At 45.8% G+C, this 21,693-nt stretch overlaps 1 protein-coding gene across 1 annotated transcript in view; it reads left to right on the top strand.

Moving 5' to 3' along the window:
* Positions 1-284: 284 nt before the first annotated feature.
* Positions 285-21,693, top strand: part of LOC148506844 (uncharacterized) — a 43,849-nt gene continuing 22,440 nt past the window's right edge. Inside the window, exons 1-4 of the mRNA XM_088446090.1 lie at positions 285-468; positions 11,325-11,602; positions 13,323-13,428; positions 20,985-21,314. Coding sequence (XP_088302216.1) covers positions 285-468; positions 11,325-11,602; positions 13,323-13,428; positions 20,985-21,314 — 898 coding nt within the window. The remainder of the gene's footprint in view (positions 469-11,324; positions 11,603-13,322; positions 13,429-20,984; positions 21,315-21,693) is intronic.

Raw genomic sequence — 21,693 nt, 5'->3', positions numbered from 1 at the left:
GAGGACGTAATTTACGTGACATTTTGGTCAAAACGGACATTTCTAAAATAAATAAAATTCCCACTAACAGATCCTTTTTACAGAAAAAAGTGGGGTGCATTAAATGTACATGTACAACATGCCAATTCCTCATACCTGGAGACTCCTTTGCACACCCACATAGTGGCAAAAGAATTTCTATTAGATTTTCGTTGAGTTGCAATACCAACTTTGTGGTATACCAAATTATCTGTCCTTGCGGTCTTACCTACATTGGTAAGACCGAAAGAAAATTTAAGGAGCGCATGGCGGCGCATCAGTCCGCCATCCGCCAAGCTCTTGAGGTGGGTTCTAGTGAACAGCCGGTGGCACGGCATTTTGCCATGTGTAATCATCCGGTAGCCAGTATTCGCTACCGTATGATTGATCACATCCCTCCTCTTCTACGTGGTGGTGATCGGGCCACCAAATTACTGCAGTGCGAGGCTCGTTGGATCGCTCGTTTGGATGTAGTACACCCCCGGGGGCTAAATGAAAACATTTCTTATACATGCTTCTTGTGAGGTGGTCATCTTTACAGGAGGGTAGTAGTCCCCCCCTTTTAGGAATATCGATGTGGGACCCCTACGGTAGGATATATATATATTAGACATTTGTGTGGCTGCTATAGCCCTGAATATGTATTTATTATAGTGATATAATCTAGGTATACATCGGTTGCAGTTTTTTGCAACGATGATATTTAGTGTTGGTCTTGGTAGCAATAAAGGGTTGTAACAAGATGTCCTTCTAACAACAGTGCTGAACATGAAGTAATTGTGATGTATTTCGTTCTATATGTTTTTTTAAAATATTTATGTAATTGTTGTGATGGGTAACCATGGTGATGGGGTCACTGATGGGGTCGTCGCTATCCCACGTAGGAGCGCGATGACGTCATCTATTGGCGCCGCCGGGCGGGTGTGCAGTCCCAGTTCCGGCTGAGAGGCGTCTCACGAGGTGCGGCTTCTTCTTTTTAAGGTATGTTTGTATCATTAAACTGTTATCTTGAAAAAAGTTCCAAGTGAACTGAAACGTTGACAAACAACCACTGCGTGTTGCCATTTCTTCATATGCCAGAGTGCCGCACCTTCCTCCTCTATATATATATATATATATATATATTTATAAAAATAGGGATGAGTGGGTTCAGATTTTCAAAATCCAAAACCCCCCCGAGCCCCCGATCTGAGCCGGGAACTGAGTCAGGCTCGGTTTTTCCCACCTGGCTTGGAACTGAAATCGAGGCAAAACATCATCATCCTGCTGTTGGAATTCTCTCGGGTTTTGGATTCTATAAAAGTTCCCGCGATCGCCGCCATTTTTCATTCCAACTGTGGAGCATGCGTGCAGAGGGAGGGAGCTGGGAGCTGTTGGCTAGTGTTGTTGTGTGATACTACATTGTGTGACACATTACATACTGGACTGGCTGGCTACTGTGAAGGGGCTGGCAGAGGGAGGGAGCTGGGAGCTGTTAGCTACTGTACTGTTGTCCATATACATCGGGGCTGGCTGGCTACTGTTGTCCATATAGGGGCTGGCTGTTGTCCTGTCTATAGGGGCTTGCTGGCTGTAGTGCTGTGTTCAGGGGGTGCTCGTCCTTCTTCAGGGGTGCTCTCTTCACCTACCACCAGCAGTGTTAAAAATGTTTCTATTTTTTTATTTTCTGTGTGCCAGCCACACCTGTCATTGGCATAGGGGTGCGCAGGGGTGCTGTGCTCCTATCAAGGGGATGCTGCCTGAAGATACAAATACATTTTTACAGGTGCTGCCCTGTGTGTTGTGGTGTAGGCTGCTGCCCTTTTTAAATTTTTAGGTGCTGTCCTGTGTGTTGTGGTGTAGGCCACTGCCCTTCTTCAATTTTTACAGGTGCTGCCCTTTGTGTTGTGGTGTAGTTGGCTGCCCTTCAATAAAAACAAACTTTCACAGATGCTGTCCTGTGTGTTGTGGTGTAGGCCGCTGCCCTTTTTAAATTTTTAGGTGCTGTCCTGTGTGTTGTGGTGTTGGCCGCTGCCCTTCTTCAATTTTTACAGGTGCTGCCCTTTGTGTTGTGGTGTAGTTGGCTGCCCTTCAATAAAAACAAACTTTCACAGATGCTGTCCTGTGTGTTGTGGTGTAGGCCGCTGCCCTTCAATAAAAATAAAAATAAAAAACCTTTTTTTACAGGGGTTATTCACTCCATAAAAAAATAATGGAGGATAAAATAGGCTGAAGATCAAGAACCACTTTCTCCTAGTGCTGCAGCTGCAGCCACTAGTCATGACATAGACGATGAAATGCCATCAACGTCATCTGCCAAGGCCGATGCCCAATGTCATACAGTAGTAGAGGGCGTGTAAAATCCAGAAAGCCAAAGTTCAGTAAAATTACATTAAAAATAAATTGAAATCATTTGAGAAGAAACGTAAACTTGCCAATATGCCATTTATGACACGGAGTGGCAAGGAACGGCTAAGGTCATTCCCTATGTGCATGACTAGTGGTTCAGCTGCAAATGATGATGAAAGCCCTCCTCCTCCCGCTAGAAAAATGAAATGAGTTAAGCTGACAAAAGCACAGCAAAGAACTGTGCGTTCTAAGAAGATATCACAAATTCCCAAGAAGAGTCCAAGTGTAGCGGCAGTTGCGATGCCTGACCTTCCCAGCACTGGATTGGAAGAGGTGGCTCCTTCCACCATTTGCACGCCCTGTGCAAGTGCTGGAAGGAGCACCCACAGTCCACTTGCTGATATTCAAATTGAAGATGTCACTGTTGAAGTACAATAGGATGAGGATATTGTAACTGGCGCTGAGGAGGAAGTTAACGAGGATTCTGATGGTGAGTTGGTTTGTTTAAATCAGGCACCGGGGGAGACAGTTGTTGTCCATGGGATGAAAAAGCCCATTGTGGTCATGTCTGGGCAGAAGACCAAACATTCCACCTCTTTGGTCTGGAAATATTTCTATCCAAATCTGGACAACTATCTTGCCATATGTTGCGTATGTAAAGGTGTAATAAGTAGGGGTAAGGATGTTAACCACCTAAGAACATCCTCCCTTATACGTCACCTGCAGCGTGTTCATAAAAAGTTACTGTCAAGTTCAGAAACTGTGGCTAAGTAGTCCAGGGGCACCTAAATCCCTTTGTCCTGTTGTATCCAAGTGCCTGCAAACCACACCGTCAACTCCCTCCTCGTCAATTTCCTCCTCAGTCAGGATCGGAAGTAGTCCTGCAGGCCATGTCACTTGCATGACTGACTCCTCTCCTATCTGGGATTCCTCCGGAGGATCCTGCATTGCTACGCCTACTGCTGCCACTGCTGCTGTTGCTGCTGGGAGTCATTCATCATCCCAGAGAGGAAGTTGGAACACCACTACTTCTTTTACTAAGCAATTGACAATCCAACAGTCCATTGACAGGAGGATGAAGTATGACAGCAGTCATCCTGTTGCAAAGGGGATAACTAATACCTTAGCAGCTACAGTATGTTGGTGTTAGACATGCGTCTGGTATCCGCCATTAGTGCTGTGGGATTTAGACAATTGATGGAGGTAGCATGTGCCCGGTACCAAATACTGACTAGATTCCACTTCACTAGGCAGGCGATACCGAGAATGTACAGAGATGTTAGAAAAAGTGTCATCAGTGTCCTAAAAAATTCAGTTGTACCCAATGTCCACTTAACCACGGACATGTGGACAAGTGGAACAGGGCAGACTAAGGACTATATGACTGTGACAGCCCAGTGGGTATATGTATCTCCTTACGCAGCAACAACAGCAGCATCTCAGAAATGCCAGCTCGTTCCAAGGCAGGCTACGCTGTGTATCACCAGTTTCAGTAAGAGGCACACACCCAACAACCTCTTAGAGAAACTGAGGGAAATCATCACCCAATGGCTTATCCCACTTAGACTCTCCTGGGGATTTGTGATATCTGACAATGCAACCAATATTGTGTGGGCATTACATCTGGACAAATTCCAGCATGTCCCATGTTTTGCTCACACAATAAATTTGGTGGTGCAGAATTTTCTGAAAAACGACAGGGGTGTGCAGGACACGCTTTGGGTGGGACGAAAAGTTTCGGGGCCACTTTCACCATTCAGCAACTGCGTGCCAAAGACTTGAGCACCAGCAAATACTCTTGAACCTGCCCTGCCATCACCTGAAGCAAGAGGTTGTGACATGGTGGAACTCAACCCTCTAAATGCTTCAGAGGATGGAGGAGCAGCAAAAGGCCATTCAAGCCAATACATCCACCTATGGCATAGGCAAAGGAGGGGGTTTGCACCTGACTCAAGTACAGTGGAGAATAATTTCCATGTTTTGCAAGGTTCACCAGCCCTTCGAACTTGTCACACATGAAATCAGTTCAGACACTGCCAGTTTTAGTCAGGTCATTTCCCTCATCAGGCTTTTGCAGAAGCAGCTAGAGAAAGTGAGCTAAGACAGAGGGATTCCACTCTGTATGTGGGACTTGTGGATGAAGCCCTTATATTCGCTTTGCCAGGATTCCAGGGTGGTCAACCTGTTGAAATCAGACCACTACATTTTGGCCAACGTGCTCAATCCTAGGTTTAAAGCCTATGTGGTTTCTCTCATTCCGGCAGACAAAAGCCTGCAGAGGTACAAAGACCTGCTGGTGAAAACACTGTCAGCTGAAGCGGAACGTGGCACGTCAACAGCTCCTTCTTCATTTTCTCCAGCAACTGGTGCTGGCAGGAAACAACTTAGATATCCTAAGGAATGCTGGCAGTGATGCAGGGCAGGCAGGACCAAGTTTGGACATCTGGTCTGGACTGAAGGACCTTCCAACAATTTCTGACATGTCTACTGTCACTGTATATGATACTGTCACCATTGACAGAATGGTGGAGGATTACATCGGTGACAGCATCCAAGTAGGCATGTTAGTCCGTACCTGTACTGGCAGGAAAGAGAAGCAATTTGGAGGCCCCTGTACAAACTGGCTCTATTTTACCTAAGTTGACCTCCCTCCAGTGTGTACTCCAAAAGAGTTTTTAGTGCGGCCGCGAACCTTGTCAGCAAAAGGCGTAGGAGGTTGCTTCCACAAAATGTGGAGATGATGTTCATCAAAATGAATTATCAATTCTTCCAGGAAGACAAGCCTCCAGAAAGTACAGATGGACCTGTGGTGGTGGATTCCAGCGGGACAAATTAATACTCTGTGAGGATGAGGATGTACACAACTCTGAAGAGGGAAAGGAAGTGGTGGATGAGGAGGATGAGGCGACATCTTGCCTCTGTAGAGCCAGTTTGTGCAGGGACTGATTAATTGCCATCTTTTTTTGTGGGGGCCCAAATGAACCAATCATTTCAGCCACAGTCGCTGAAATGTTTGGTTTGTTAAAGTGTGCACGTCCTGTTTATACAACATAAGGGTGGGTGGGAGGGCCCAAGGGCAATTACATCTTGCACCTCTTTTTGTTCTTTGCAGTATCTACTCTTTGGGGCCTAGTTTTATAAATTGCCATCCTGTCTTCCACTGCAGTGCCACTCCTAGATGGGCCACATGCTTGTGCCACCAACTTTTGTCGCTTAGCATACAATAGTCATCCAGCTGCCTCAGTGCAACCTTTTGGCCTAAAGACAATATTGTGAGGTGTGAGGTGTTCAGAATAGACTGGAAATGAGTGGAAATTAATGTTTTTGAGTTTAATAATAGCATAGGAACAAAAAAAAATTCTGTGATTTTAGCTGTTTTTATGCTATTTTCCAAAAAAATACAGATTCAAAACCCAAAACACGGAAGGGTGGTTTTGGCAAAACCAATCCAGATCCAAAACATGAAGAAATATCCAGATCCAAAACTAAAACACGAAATAGGGCCGGTGCACACCCCATATATATATATATATATATATATATATATATATATAGAGAGAGAGAGAGAGAGAGAGGGGAGCGAGGAAGGGACAGGGAGGGAGACAAAGAGAGAGAGGGAAGGAGGAAGGGAGAGAGTGACAAAGAGAGAGAGACAGAGAGAGGGGGAAGAGACAGTGAGGAGGTGTCAGAAGGAGAAAGGGAGTGAAGGATATGGAGTGAGATAGAGGGAGAGAGAGAGGGAGGAAGAGGAGAGACAAAGGTAAGTTGGGAGAGGAAGAAAGAGGGATAAGAGGACAGAGAGAGAGAGAGAGAGAAGGGGAGGGAGATGAAGGGGCAGGGGAAAAAGAGATGGAGAGAGTTGGATAGAGAGCTTGCACACAGTACCTGTTGCAGCAGCTGCATCAGCTTTCTGATGGGGTTGGGTACTTCCAGCATTAGGCCCCGTCCCCTTCCCATACACATGCAAACATCGGTATTATGACATCGGGGGCGGGGCTTCCATAGTCCATTGGGTCCACCTGTCTGTCAGTGAGTGTGGGAGTGTGTTGTGTGAGTAATGCTGTTGGGCACCAGCCCGGAAAAGGACAGAGTGGACAGGTTCCAGCCAATACTTGCAGCAGTGTAGGGGCCACCAAGGTGTCCCGCCCTGCCTGCTCATCGATGTTTGGCACTATGACGGGGGACTTAATGCTGCATGTATCTCCTGCTACAGTGCCCCCAGCCATGCCTGGTAAGCCTACTATACTTCTGGTTAATAAATAACTCAGGAGGATCTAATACTCTTTGGCCCTGATTCAGAGCCGGACGCTCTGAAAGAGCGCTCGCTCTGAATCACGGCCTATTTTTTTTTTATAGAGCGGCCTCCTGGCCACTCGCATTGCTGTGGATTGCCACCTACAGCTAATGCGAGCAGCCAGAATGATGGTCGCGATGGTCAAGACCATCATGACCATCGGGCTTGCGACAAGAGCCTTGTGGTAGGGTCTCGTGGCCGCAAGCCCCAGAGAACTTTCGGCTCAAACAGCTCCCATTGGGAACGCCTCCATTTGGGCAGCCACCCCCCGCCCCGCCCACAAAGGAGGCGTGCTATCACTCAACATCGACAGCACGCCCCCTTTGGTGTGAGACCCAGAGCGACGGATTGCCCGTCGCTATCCGAGTCTCGCGCATGCGCACAACGGAGCTGGCTCCATCGTGTGCATGCACTCTGGTCCACCATCAACCCGGTTGCGAGCGCTCAGCGCCTGTGACCGGGTATGAATCAGGCCCTTTGTGTACCCAATTTTTTAAGCCTAGGATTAAAGACCTAGTGCTGGTTATCATTTAACCAAGGATCCAAAACTCCTTTTTTTTAAATAATTTCACACTCTGAGATTAGTTTACAGGCAACTTCAATTTCAAAGTGCTGCCCCCTGATTGGCTAAGCTTAAGTCTTTGCATATTCAATATCACCAAAGTTAAATAGAAATGTCATCTACATCAGCCAGCTTCCAGCTTCGGTTCCAGTGACATCCTTCTTCTCCAGGTAAGTCTACAGTTTGTCTTCTGTGTGCCATGCCCAGGCCCGTAGAGAGCTGGGTCAGGCCCAGGTACTTTTCAGTGGGTGTGGCCTAACTGCAGGAGGCATGACCATTCCCCCCTTAGAAAACTCTAACCAGGGGCAAATCCAGGGTGGGCATGATCAGTGTAATCGCTCCCTCCCTGCACAGGCAGAGAAGACTGTGCCTCACCTGTGGCTCATACTTTCCCCTGGCCTCACTGCAGCCCATGTCATCTGGGGAGAGATGCTTCTGCTGAGGGAGGGGACCAGGCCCCTCCACCAAGCCTATGCCCGGGTATTTCGTACTCACTCTCACTCCCTCTTGGCTCCAATGCCCATACTGGGTGTAGCTTCACCTTATCAATGTCATGGCATCTCAGCTCAGCAAGGCTACCATATGCCACTGTTTAACTCCTGGAAAGAGAAACAGTACAGTATATGCATCTGTTTTTCTTCTTGATATGGAAATATCTATTCAACTATTATAAATGGCCAAAAACGTAGCTCAAGAGCAATAATGAAAGTAATTTTAAAAAGATTTTCAATTTCAATGCATGCAGGGATGGCAGTTCCATAGGGCTGACACCCCCTATGACTGTTACACAAACTAATATACTTTATATTATATGTGTCTGGGTTACACCAGGAGAAAAACAGTAGTATATGTGCCTGGCTTCCACCAGGGGCAGACCTGTGCTTGTGAGCCTGCACTGTTTCCTGGGAGGCCTCCCAGGGAGGAATGGATCCACCTGGGGAGGTCTACAGCAACGGGTTTTAACCTCAAGTCTATGTCTACAGGGGGACTGGCTCAGGGACTCCCTGCATTAGACAGAGCCAGTTTAACCCCTGAGCAGCAGGAGCTGGTGGACACTATATGGGGAAATATTGACATGCCCTCCAGGGCTCTGGCAGCTGTGAATTGGATTACTGTAAGTCTAATCAGGAAAGACTTGCAAAAACTGATGCTGCTGGGTAGAATGCTAATAAATATAATAGGCAACAAGGTGCTATGTCTATACCTGCTGCACCTCAAATGTTATTAGGCCTGGTCCTGTATCTTATGCCAGAGCAGTGGGTAATGCTGGCTCAGGTAATAGTGGTCCTTGTCCCGGGCCAAGCGGTGGCCAACCAATAAAGAAAATAAATGTCATCCAGTTCAGGTGGGTGGTGGAGTGGGAGGTCCCCAATAAGGCCATTTTCATGATATGATTTTTTCCTCTGGGGTTCAAAGCCATGGATTTATGCGTGTGTAAAAACCCGTGATTTTGATGTCAGTTTCCTGTCTTTCAATGGTCTTCAAGCCTTTTCTTCTCAATGGGAATTACCTAAATTAAGAGCCTTATAAATTTTATTAGACAAATATAGAGTCAAGGCCACAGTCTAGTGCACAATGAGTCCCTATGTCAAGCTGATATTATATTCTGGCTATCTAGGTTCTGTAAGGTGCTTTCCCGTATTGACAAAATCGATAACACCAAGGGTGTATGGGTGGGAGTGTATGCTGTATTTGTCAGACTGAATTTAGTAGGGAAAGAAACAAGGCATATCCCCTTGGTTACCTACATTGGTAGGGACAGATTACAATGTTTCTATCCTGGGCAGCCAAGAACCTGTCATAAATGCGGTGACTTCTCCCACATGAGCAATGATTGTACTGTTGTAAAATGTGCTCTTTGTGGCCAAGTTGGGCATAGCTTAAGAGAATGTAAAAAGGTGCATTGCAACTTATGTGGTGAGGAACGACACCTGTATAGCAGGTGCCCCAATGCATCACACAATGATGGAGACAGTGGTGAATAATGTTCCAGAACATATAGGAGATAATAGCATGTTGGAGGTGATACAAGTTGAGAACATGCTCAGAGAGTTACAGGAAAGGAGTGAACATAAAAATCCAAAGTGCAGGGGGCAAAACTTCCTTTCAGACCTTGGGAAGACAAAGTCTAAGGAAAATGTGATCCTGTGTTCAAATAACTTTCATGTCCTTATATAGTCAGATGAGGAAGGGGAGGGGGAGGTAGTTATGGTGGGTGGAAAAAAATTGGTTTTTGTACCCATACTCCTAAGAAAAAAGTAAAAATAACAGTCTAAAGTGTCATTTGGGGAAGTGGCTGCACATATTGAGCCCAAAACAAAAAACCTGTCCCCTCTGGGGGAACTCGAATGGGACCCAGCAGGGACATAATTGAGTGTGGTATTAGAGTCCCTTTTGGAGGAAGGGAGTGCTGTACATTGGAGTGGGAATGATGAGAACCCTCAGTCAATGGTGGTGGAGGAAACTCCCAGTGAAGGGTTGGTAGGCCCAGATTCCCTCGCTATGTCTCTGTTGTTGCCCCATAAGGCTAAAGAGGATAGGGGTGATTGAGATGGAACTAATCCTAAGCCTCCTGATCCGTATCCTCCCCGGTGATGGATGTGGATGGCCATGTTCTTGATTCCAGGGAGGTCTCGGTTATAGTAGGGCCCAAGGGCCCACATTGTGGGATAACTACACTGGTTTCAAGTGATGGGTGTGGGGTGGTGAAGGGTGTTGGGAATGAGGTTGTGTTAAAGAGTGATGATGTGATTGTAGTGTCAATGGTTATGGTTTTCTGATGAGGATAGTGAGAAACAAGTAAAGAGAAAATGAATGGGTCCTACCTCTATAATCCAAGAACCATGGATCCCTAGCCTATATGATGTGCCACCATTAATGTGGCCTCCATGCTTTCTGAATGTGCTAATTTTTTTGCCTCTAATTTTTTCGAAATGCTTGATGTCAATTTTTTATTTTTGCAAGAGACCAGGGTGGGTGATTTGGTCACACTTCATCGGGCCAAATCCCAGTGGAGGAGGAGGCCATCTTTCTGGTTCCTTGCAGCTGAGCCATACACTGGGTTGCTGGTGCTTTTTACCAGTATGGTAACCTTGCACAGGATTATAGAGTTACAGGTAGGTAGGTGCATGGTTCTGGATGTCAACCTGAGAGGACATGACCTGAGACTAATCAACATCTATGGGCCCCAGTCAAAATGGGACAGGAAATGTATTTTTAGAGAGATAAAGCCGTTTCTTTTTACAGCCCAGCAGATTGTCTATGGAGGTGATTTTAACACCGTCATTAGGTCTAAAGACAGAGGAGACACCAGAGCAACCCTGGGTTATGATTCCAACTTTTTAGTTAACATGATTTGAGAGTCTGGTGGATGTGCACATTCACCATTTCCCAGACCTCAAGGGTTACACTTATCATTGCGGTAGGTCTTGGGTATATACGATTTTTGTTAAGGAGTCCTTGGAATCTTTGCCTCCTGCCAGTAGAGTTTTCTAATCACATTTTCCAGACTGTTTCTTTAAATGCCTGAGAAACCACTCAGAAAAGGCAGGGCCTTTGGTGTTTGAATCCCAAGCTCTTAAAGGGAGAGAGAGTCAGACAGTCCTTTTAAATACTTTTTTTCAATTACAAGAGACACATCTGGAGGCTGGCTAGAGTAGATATGAGTGGTGGGAGGAGTGTAAAAAGAGGACCCAATGTTTTTCCAAAGGCTGGTAGCCAAGAAAAACTTGTCAAAAAGGTGCGTCTACCAGAGCTTGAGAAGGAAACTTGATCTCTTGATCTGTGACCATGTAGATAGTGGGGAAATCTCCTAAGTGAAGGCTTAGATGAAGGAATACCAATACAGTGGTTTGTCATCTTTAATTCTGGATAGGGATTATGGGAAATACCACTGACCTGATCCCTGCCTGAGTTGCGGAAAATCGACCAATCTGAAGGAGGTCTGGGGCCTGTATGATGACCGGGGTACTCTTCGTAAGGATAAGGAGGGTATCTTGGGAGTCATTGGGTGCTCCTACTCTGAACTTTTATCTGAACGGCCACTTATCAGAGAGAGGATGGAGCTTTTCCACAGGGAGACACCTGGGCTTGTGGGGCTTGGTCCCTCTATTGATTCTATAGGTAATGATGTAACGGTGGAAGAAGTCAAGAAAGACATAGACAGTTTGTCTATGAAGAAGACTCCAGGCCCAGAAGGATTAACATCTGATTTCTTTAAAGTGTTTTTTGAACTCATGGCTCCTCATCTCGTAGAGGTTTTTAATGAAAGCAAGGGAGAGGGATTTCTCCCTCCCTCTATGAGAACCTCTGCCCTTATATTATTATCAAACAGTAAGGATCCAGCTCAAATTGAGAACTGGCACCCCATCACTCTTTTCAATGCAGACAGAAAGACTCTGGTAAAGGTGCTTTTCAATCGGCTGATGGAAATTTCCAGGCTGTTGCATTCTCCGTCTCAGCATTGCACCATGAAAGGCTGTAGCACCTTTAGTGCTGTCCTTGGTATTCCGGGAGGCTGTGGAATGATGTTGTGCTGAAAAGTGGGGGAAGTATTTGCTTGCATGGTATCAGTCCAAAGCTTTTGATTGAGTGAATCATCAGTATTTGTGGGCTGTGCTAGAATGGTATGGTCTTCCTGTGTGGGTGGTAGATTGGCTGCGAGTCATTTATAGTCAGGCCAAGAGCTTCCCACTAGTCAACGGCTGGGTAGGCCCTGCTTTCACAGTTAACTCGGGTGTCCATCAGGGATGCCTTTTGAGCCCCCTTCTATATGTCTTCACAATTGATCCCTTCATAAAGGAGGATTTAGAATGGCACTGTAGGGGGGTGCAGCATCCTGTGGCTCATGTCAGCCTGGCGACACAGGCCACACATCAGAGTACGCAATCCTGTGTACTGTCGCATGTCATACCGGAGGCATAAAGTGCACCTCAGCATCCTGTGTACGCAACCCTGTGTACAACCACTGGTGTCATCTCGGTGGCATTAAGCGCACCTCAGAGTACTGTATACGCAACCCTGTTTACAACTGCTGGTGTCATCTCTGCGGCACTGTGCACACCTCAGCCTCTTCCAGCCAAGGCTTTCAGTCCTCAAGGCTGCCACTCAGCCCAAAGGTTGCTACACCTCTTAGTGAAAGTATCTTGGCCAAGGGGCCACATCCTGCCAGGGCAGCAACTCAGCCCAGAGTTTGCTACTGGCCCAAAGGCTGCATCACAACTTATTGGCCCACAGGCCTCAACCAGCCCAAAGGCTGCTACCGGTCCAAAGGCGCATCACAACTTATTGGCCAAAGGCCTCAGTCAGCCCAGATGCTGCTACCGGCCCAAAGGCCACATCACAACTTACTGGCCCACAGGCCACATTTAGCCCAGAGGCTGTAACTGGCCCAAAGTCTGCTTCACAACTTACTGGCCCACAGACCCATCCATCCCAGAGGCTGCTACTGGCCCAAAGGCTGCATCACAATCAATTGGCTCATAAGCCACATTCTGTCCTAACACCTCCAACCTTCAAGGCAACTACACGGCCACATACAGCCAAGATATTCCAGCCTTCAAGGCTGTGCAGGACTATTCCCCATTGCTAGCGCTGAGCCGTAACAGTTTCTTTATGTCAGCTACAGTATGTGTCCTTCTTGCCAGAGTCTTTGTGGACCAGGATGAACTCTTCATTCTTCCTAATATTATGGGTGAATAGAATGAATCCACTCAAAAGGGGAATTACCTACATGTCGAGTGAACAGGTTGGCCTAAGTATGGTCAACCCTGTGGTGTTTTTGTCTACTACTTTTATAAAACATAACCATGGGAGTTATTTATAGATGCTCCCCCTCGATGGCTAGATAGCTTTTGGGCCTGGGTGCTTCCCTTCCTTGAGCTCTGGGTTGACGGTGGCCAAGTGAAAAACTTTCATGCCTTGTGTGGCTACTTCCCGATCTATGTCACCATTTGCTTGAAGATGACAAGGCGTTTGGGCCTGGAGGCGGGTGAAGTCAAAATCTTCCCCAGAAGGGAGTTGGAGAGAAGAATTTTGCAGACCCACTTCTTTGTTACGCTGTTGTTAAGGGACTGCCTGGGCAGTGTTTGCTCAGATGGGTTATCCCTGATTAATTCTCAGGGGACCCCACTGAAGTTCAGGGACATTGCCTGGCTTTCCTTACATGGGAAGCTTTACGTGAAGGGTAATCTCAAGTTTAAAAGTACCAATGATCGTGTTTGCACACGTGAGGAGTGCTCACCTGCTGACAAGGCTACGAGTCTCTGGGTTTCCGTTTGCCACGAGTGTACCTCCCTGCTGCATCTGAGAAGGATACAGTGAATGGTAACATTACTGCTGGCTTGTGCACCTGCCATGCAGCACCGCGCTTTGATATAAGGGATATCACTGTGGTGATTTATATATATAAAAAGAGTGGTATATGTACATATAAAATATTCAGCAAACATGCATGTTAAAATCACTACTGGAAACCTATTCTAAAGACTCTATAGCCCAATATACAGTGTTTCAATTGGACGCATACAAAGTTTCTTTTTTTCCCTCTGTGGGAGAGTGGAATTGCTGCTCATTAGCAGAATAAGAGACTATGGGCCTGATTCAGACCCACTCGCGAGCAGCTGTCCGCTCGCAAGTGGGTCGATGGTCTGCACTGAGCATGCGCATGACGGAGGGAGCTCCGTCGTGCGCATGCACCAGACGCGACGAGCGAAGGACTTTCCTTCGCTCGTTGTGTCTGATCAAAGGGGGCGTGCTGTCGATGTTGATTGACAGCACGCCCCCTTTGGTGGGCGTGCCGGGGGCGTGCCTCCCTGACGGGGGCGTTCCCATTGGAACACCTCCCGTCAGAAGCCGGCCCACTGACATCACTAGTGATGTCAGTGGGAGTGATTTTGGCTCTGATAGAGCCAAAATCACTCCGGGCCTTGCGGTTGAAAACCTCAACCGCAGGCTCCGGCTCGCAGTTTCGATGGTCACGATGGTCACGACCATCGCGGCCATCAAACTGCACGCTCGTATAGGCTGTGGGTGGTGACCCACAGCTATACAAGCATCCAGGAGGATGCTCCATAGTTATGGAGGACGGCCCTCATTCAGAGCGTGCGCTCTGCTCAGAGCGTACGGCTCTGAATGAGGGCCTATATTCATACTGACTACATTTGGGAGTTGAACCACGGAATACAGAGTTTTTCCAAATAACATTTAGTTTATATCTCCTTCGGGATGGAATCACATTTGTGACAACTGGATTTATCATTTTTTCTTATGCCCTATGATTGCTAAACAGCATTGAACTATGCTCCATAGGAGCCTATACAATATTTATGCTATATAATACTGTATATTTTTTGCACGGTGCACACTGATATCTGTGTTTATATCATTAGGCAGCCTCATTTTATCTTGTTATTTTTTATTGCTATATTTATTTATTGTAATATTCTGTGTGGTTTTTTGATTTTTTAGTGTTGTCATGATCATCACATGTTTCATGTTTTAACCATTAAACTCATTATCTATTGATTAGCGCCCTTACATTTTCTATGTTCTTGGTTTGTTTTTTGGGAATGATCCAGTTTTTTCCAAATTGGTTGGGCTAGCTGTCAGTAGTTAGAGTGTATTTTCAACTAGGCCCCCATTGTGTACATAGGTAGTAGCGCCATTGGATTTTTCTTCTGTTGTACACATGAGGAATGTCTGGGGGAGGAGGATAATTTAGATAATTTTTTCATGAGTGTTCTTTCAATGTAAAAGTTTATAAGGGACTTTCAAGGGCTTATGCATCCTGTGCCTTTTGGAGTTTAGATACCCTGAGTGGGCTTATGGAGTGTTTAAAGGGTATAGGAGATTTGATTTAACCACTATTTTTATAGTTAGCTTAGCAGTTCGATATCACATGTGGATAGCAGGTGTCAGGTTATCCTTAGACAAAAAAGCAGAGGTGGTGGAAAGCATTCTACATGAGGTGAAGAGGTTAATGGATATGGATAAGGGGAGGATGGATGCTGTTTGGTGGTCTAGGTTTTGGTGCCATCTGAAGCCCCCTTGAGTGGGTGGCAGACATCTTCTCCCTCTTCATCTTTTGGCTATCTATATTTCTCACTCTCCATAGATTTTGGACTGGGTTTTTGTTTAAAACAGTTTACATATGGCTAAAAGCCCTTCATTTTCTCTTTACTTGTAATTTATGTAGGTGGTTTGTAGTGCCGTGATATACTTGTATGTTGTATAGTTGTGTATTTTTGGAGGGCAGGTGGCAGGTGGGAGGTGGGGAGTTTGACTGGGGCGGTACACCTGTCAAACCGTAACACAGGAGTTCTAAGGCAAGCTCAGGGAGGACAGAAACCTCCCGTGGAGCAGATGGGCCATTTTCAGCAGATGAAACCTGCAGCCTCCAAGCCACCGCGCCCCACAAGCCTCTGTGCCGCCAAATGTCTGCCCTTCAGCACCATCTCAAATCCAGCACCTGATGCACGTGCACCTTTAGCCCCTCCCTAGTTGTGGTGCTGGTCTGGGTTACACCAGGAGAGAACAGTTGTATATGTGCCTTGGTTACAGCTGGATAGAACAGTAGTATACGTGCCTGGGTTACAGCAGGAGAGAACAGTAGTATATGTGCCTGGGATACACCAGGAGAGAACAGTAGTATATGTGCCTTGGTTACACCAGGAGAGAAAAGTAGTATATGTGCCTGGGTTACACCAGGAGAGAACAGTAGTATATGTGCCTGGGATACACCAGGAGAGAACAGTAGTATATGTGTCTTGGTTACACCAGGAGAGAACAGTAATATATGTGCCAGGTTTACACCAGGAGAGAACAGTAGTATATGTGCCTGGGTTACACCAGGAGAGAACAGTAATATATGTGCCAGGTTTATACCAGGAGAGAACAGTAGTATATGTGCCTGGGTTACACCAGGAGAGAACAGTAGTATATGTGCCTGGGTTACACCAGGAGAGAACAGTAATATATGTGCCTGGGTTACACTAGAACAGTAGTACATGTGCCTCGGATACACCAGGAGAGAACAGTAGTATCATATCATTGACTAAGTGCAGCACAGCCACTTGTGAATTTGGAGACACAGCATAGCCACAAAGTACAGCATATAGCAGTGTGCACCCCCTATGAGACCTGTAACTAGACTTTTTGGTACCCTGCGCCTGAGAGAGCATTGGTACCCCCCATCCTCCATTTGTTAAATAAAGACTAAAGATAGTGCACCTTAAAAAGGGTCACGGCCTCATGGGGAAGGGTCAGGGAAGAGAGACTGGAGGCCAGGAGATGCTGGGGATTAAAGAAGAGGAAGCTACAAGTGAGAGTGATAATAAACAGGAAAATTGACAGGCCCAAATAGTGCCCCCTGCCATGGCACTGGTTGCACTACCCTAGTTATGACCCTGCCCCTTATACACATTGAATAAGAGAGTGCACAGCCACTTGTGAGTCTGGAAACAGCACAGCCTATATACAGCAGAGCACAGCACAGCATACAGCACCATTCAGCCATAGGCGCTGAGAGGGGGGGGCAGGTACAGTCTACCCAGGCCCGATTTTGCTAGAGGGGCCCAGAGGGGCCTGGGTCTGGCATCACCCACTGCTTCCTCCCAGCAGCTCAGCACACAGCGTGTGCTGGGCTGCAGTGTGGGACTGCTCGCGGCTGCTGAGGCAGCCGGAGCAGACTCCTATAGCTGTGGGGGGGAGCGATCACACTGATTGCACCCCCCCCGCTTAGCGCCAGGCTGGGGGGGCTTACAGGACCCCCTCCCAAGCGCTTTGCGGCGCTGCAAAACTGATTTGTTTGGGGGTTTTTTGGAGAGGGAATGTGCCCACACCTCCCTCAATTAGGATACACCCCCTCCTTTACCGGGGCCTGGCCAGGTTCTCTACGGCCCTGCATGTAGCCCCTATACACATTGACTAAGAGAGCAGCACAGCCTTTCCTGAGTCTAGACACAGCACATCATATACAGCAGAGTAAAGCGCAGCATACAGCCGCATTCCTGAGAAAGATGGTGTTTTGCCTTGAAGTGGAATCCCAGTCTGGTGGGAAGACCCGAGCAGCCACTCAGATTGACTTCAATTCCTGATGTTCGGGTTGGTCCATATTCCAAGGAATCCAAACCACTCATCTCTAATGTGCAGGCCTCCATTCCTAGGCACTGCAGCGTAAAGTGGGAAAAATGGGGCAGACTAGATGGGCCAAGTGGTTCTTATCTGCCGTCAAATTCTATGTTTCTATGTTTCTAAGTGACTTTTAAAACACTGTTCCAGTAGTTTTAGGGTATTTGCATAAATGGGTGTGTTTTCAACGTGTGCAACTTGCACCAGGGATGTGTCACTAGCAAGTCAGATACTTACAGTATGCTTGCCTACCCTACCCTCACTGTAGCTCTAGCAAGAACCATGGATGTCAGTGGAGCTGCAGGAGAGAATAGGTGAGGGAATCTATAAATGAGAGAGAGTGTGTGTGTGTTTGGGGGGGTTTCTGTTAATGTGAATCTGTGTATGGGGGTGGTCTGTTAGTGTGTGTGTGTCTGTGGGGGGTCTATTAATGTGAGTCTGTGTGTGAGGGGGTTCTATTACTGTGAATGTGTGTATGTGTGTGTGGCCCATAGGTGGATCTGGACATGCCTTTTGGGCGGTGGTGGCCACACCCCCAATGCTTGCTACTTTTATAAATAATCTCCCTCAAACTACTTTTCAAAAGTAGGCAAGTATGACTTACAGGCAGCTACAGTATATTTGTCACTTTTCAGCGGCTATTTTAGTCTCGGTTAGTAACTACATAGAGCCTCATGTTTTGGTTTTGGATCCAGATTCATCTTTGTGTTTTGGTTTTGGTCTTGCAAATATCCAGGGCCGGTGCAAGGTTTCCGGGCGCCCTAGGCAACATTTCACCAACCGCCCCTGCTCCCTCCAATACATAATATGCCACGCATCAGTCCCAAATTCATAATAGACCATACAGAATATTACACACAGCAGAGGACCAAAATCATAATGTATCTCATAACACTGCCGCAAATTCATTATATGTCACTTAGCCATGAATTGTGCCATTAATTTCTTTTCTTTGTGGGCACTCAGCGGTGCCTCCAGTGGCCGGCACCCTTAGGCGGCTGCCTAAGGTTGCCTAATGGTAGCACCGGCCCTGGCAATTCCACCCTCATGTGTTTTGGTTTTGGATCTGTATTTTTTTTTTTAAATAAATAAGAAAAACAGCTTCAATCATGTTATTCAGACATGTTTAAATGCAATCAAAAATATGAGTTCAGGTTTTAAATCCGGGTCTTGAACTAACTTCAGATCTGAACCGGGACTATGGTCAACTCGGAACCCCAAAGTGACTCTGTATTCAGACTTAGTTTGACTCGTAACCCAAAAATGTAGTTGTTGTGTGTTCTCTGGGAACCGGACTCGCACATCTCTAGTGACTACACCCTCACGTTTGTAGTTTGTCAGCATCTGTCGTCTATTTAAATCCAAGTCCCGGCCCCCTAGGAATACACGGCCGCACACCTGACAAAACACACAATTTTTTTATACATCTAGGGATATTTGCTGCTAATGCTGCTGATTCACTTCCATGTACAGTACTGTGATTGGCCTGATTTACTTCCATGTACACTACTGTGATTGGCCTGATTTACTTCCATGTACACTACTGTGATTGACCTGATTTACTTCCATGTACACTACTGTGTTTGGCCTGATTTACTGCCATGTACAGTACTGTGATTGGCCTGATTTACTGCCATGTACAGTACTGTGATTGCCCTGATTTACTGCCATGTACAGTACTGTGATTGGCCTGATTTACTGCCATGTACAGTACTGTGATTGCCCTGATTTACTGCCATGTACAGTACTGTGATTGGCCTGATATACTGCCATGTACACTACTGTGATTTACCTGATTTACTGCCATGTACAGTACTGTGATTGGCCTGATTTACTGCCATGTACAGTACTGTGATTGGCCTGATTTACTGCCATATACAGTACTGTGATTGGCCTGATTTACTGCCATGTACAGCACTATGATTGGCCTGATTTACTGCCATGTACACTACTGTGATTGGCCTGATTTACTGCCATGTACAGCTCTGTGATTGACCTGATTTACTGCCATGTACAGTACTGTGATTGGCCTGATTTACTGCCATGTACAGTACTGTGATTGGCCTGATTTACTGCCATGTACAGTACTGTGATTGGCCTGATTTACTGCTATATACAGTACTATGATTGGCCTGATTTACTGCCATGTACAGTACTGTGATTGGCCTGATTTACTGCCATGTATAGTACTGTGATTGGCCTGATTTACTGCCATGTACAGTACTGTGATTGGCCTGATTTACTGCCATGTACAGTACTGTGATTGGCCTGATTTACTGCCATGTACAGTACTGTGATTGGCCTGATTTACTGCCATGTACACTACTGTGATTGGTCTGATTTACTGTCATGTACACTACTGTGATTGGCCTGAATTACTGCCATGTACAGTACTGTGATTGGCCTGATTTACTGCCCTGTACACTACTGTGATTGGCCTGATTTACTGCCATGTACACTACTCTGAATGGCCTGATTTACTACCATGTACAGTACTGTAATTGCAAGAATAGAACTATATAGATATTAAATAGGGCGCTGTGGTGAGAAGTTTTCCCAGCAGCTGCAAAAAGGGGAGGTAGTCAGCCTCCTATATAACAATATAGAAAAGAGAATATGCAGCGCTGATAATAGATGCAGTTTAATATAAATATAAAAACAATACAATCATGAAAATAAAAACATATCAAAATATAATTGGTATGTGGTAATAATGTGGATCCACTGCGATAGTAGATAGAGGTCCAAATAACAACCTCATAAAGCATGCATATTATCCATATTATCCTGGAAAAGCTACCAGGTGGTAGTGAAATGCGTTGGAGGTTCTTCCTATCAGGCACACATCTTTTGGTCACTATTCAGGAACTGTATTGGAGTTTTCTCAACTTGGGACGCCATTCCTGGTTCCAGCATCACTCTTTTAGAGGTCTTTCCGTGCGTTGGATGTTCGCCGGTGTGATACCATCGCTAATTTTGGGACCCTCGTTTATCTGGACATAAGCTGGTAAAATCTTTCCCATTGTTGGATTTACAACTATATCCCACGTTACCTTACGAGACATTACATCAGTGCCCATCCAGTATATTGCTGCAGCAATTGTGCCTATAGGATAATATGCATGCTTTATGAGGTTGTTATTTGGACCTCTATCTACTATCGCAGTGGATCCACATTATTACCACATACCAATTATATTTTGATATGTTTTTATTTTCATGATTGTATTGTTTTTATATTTATATTAAACTGCATCTATTATCAGCGCTGCATATTCTCTTTTCTATACAGTACTGTAATTGGCTTGAATTACTGCATGTACAGTACTGTGATTGGCTTGATTTACTGCCATGTACAGTCCTGTGATTAGCCTGATTTAATGCCATGTACTGTACTGTGAATGACCTGATTTACTGCCATGTACACTACTGTGATTGGCCTGATTTACTGCCATGTACACTACTGTGATTGGCCTGATTTCTGCTCTGTACAGTACTGTGATTGGCCTGATTCATGGTGGGTGACAATAATTTGTCGAATTCCGAGCAAATTGGGACTAACTGAATTTGGCTGAATTTTGGCTAAAGTTTTCAAACTTACTGGATCTATTCTCCCATCCCTGCTAATTAGTGCTCATTATGTTCTCTCTGTAGGTGACAAGTCCATATCTCAGCTGGATGAGCAGATAGCTGTCCCAGGAGAAGAGATCACTATTCCCTGTCATTACCCGCAGGAGCTCACAGGGACAGTACATGAAGTCACCTGGTATAAAGGAGAGAGTGAGCTTTGCTCTTATAATGATAATGAACTCTACACCTCAGCTCAACTAGACAGAAATAACTACTCAGTGGTCAGTTTCCCCACAGATGTCTCATTGCATATACATAGAGCTGACCGCTATCATCACTCCCATTACTGCTGCCAGGTGACCACCAGTAATGGGACTTTAATAAGTTATAAAAGCACACAGCTGGTCATTGCAGGTAAGAATATAGCATAGATGTGTGTACTCTGTGATATCAGTTATATAAATTAAATATATCCATGAAATAAACAAAAACAAATATAAAAGACATTTAATACTACACATGTCTGATTATGTACTAAACCAGGAACATACAATGGTTATTAGTAGGAAGACATTTCATATGATATCCTAGTGACTGTTCTTCCAGACTGACAGGTGACCATCAGATACTTACATGGAACTTGCCTTATCCTATATTTCTGGTAGAAGATCATTGAGCACACTGTGCCTGATACTGTACATAAGGAAGACAGCAGCATGTGCTCTCTTATTCATTTTACTGGAGACAGAGGCCTGTCCATCCACCATGTTGCCCCCCATACCAGATACCGGAA

The sequence above is a fragment of the Taudactylus pleione genome, unplaced genomic scaffold, assembly GCF_031769625.1.
Source record: "Taudactylus pleione unplaced genomic scaffold, aTauple2 ptg000393l, whole genome shotgun sequence".
In the NCBI taxonomy this organism is placed as follows: domain Eukaryota; kingdom Metazoa; phylum Chordata; class Amphibia; order Anura; family Myobatrachidae; genus Taudactylus; species Taudactylus pleione.
The sequence above is the reverse complement of the archived record's forward strand: the minus strand, read 5'-3'. Positions and strand labels throughout refer to the sequence as shown.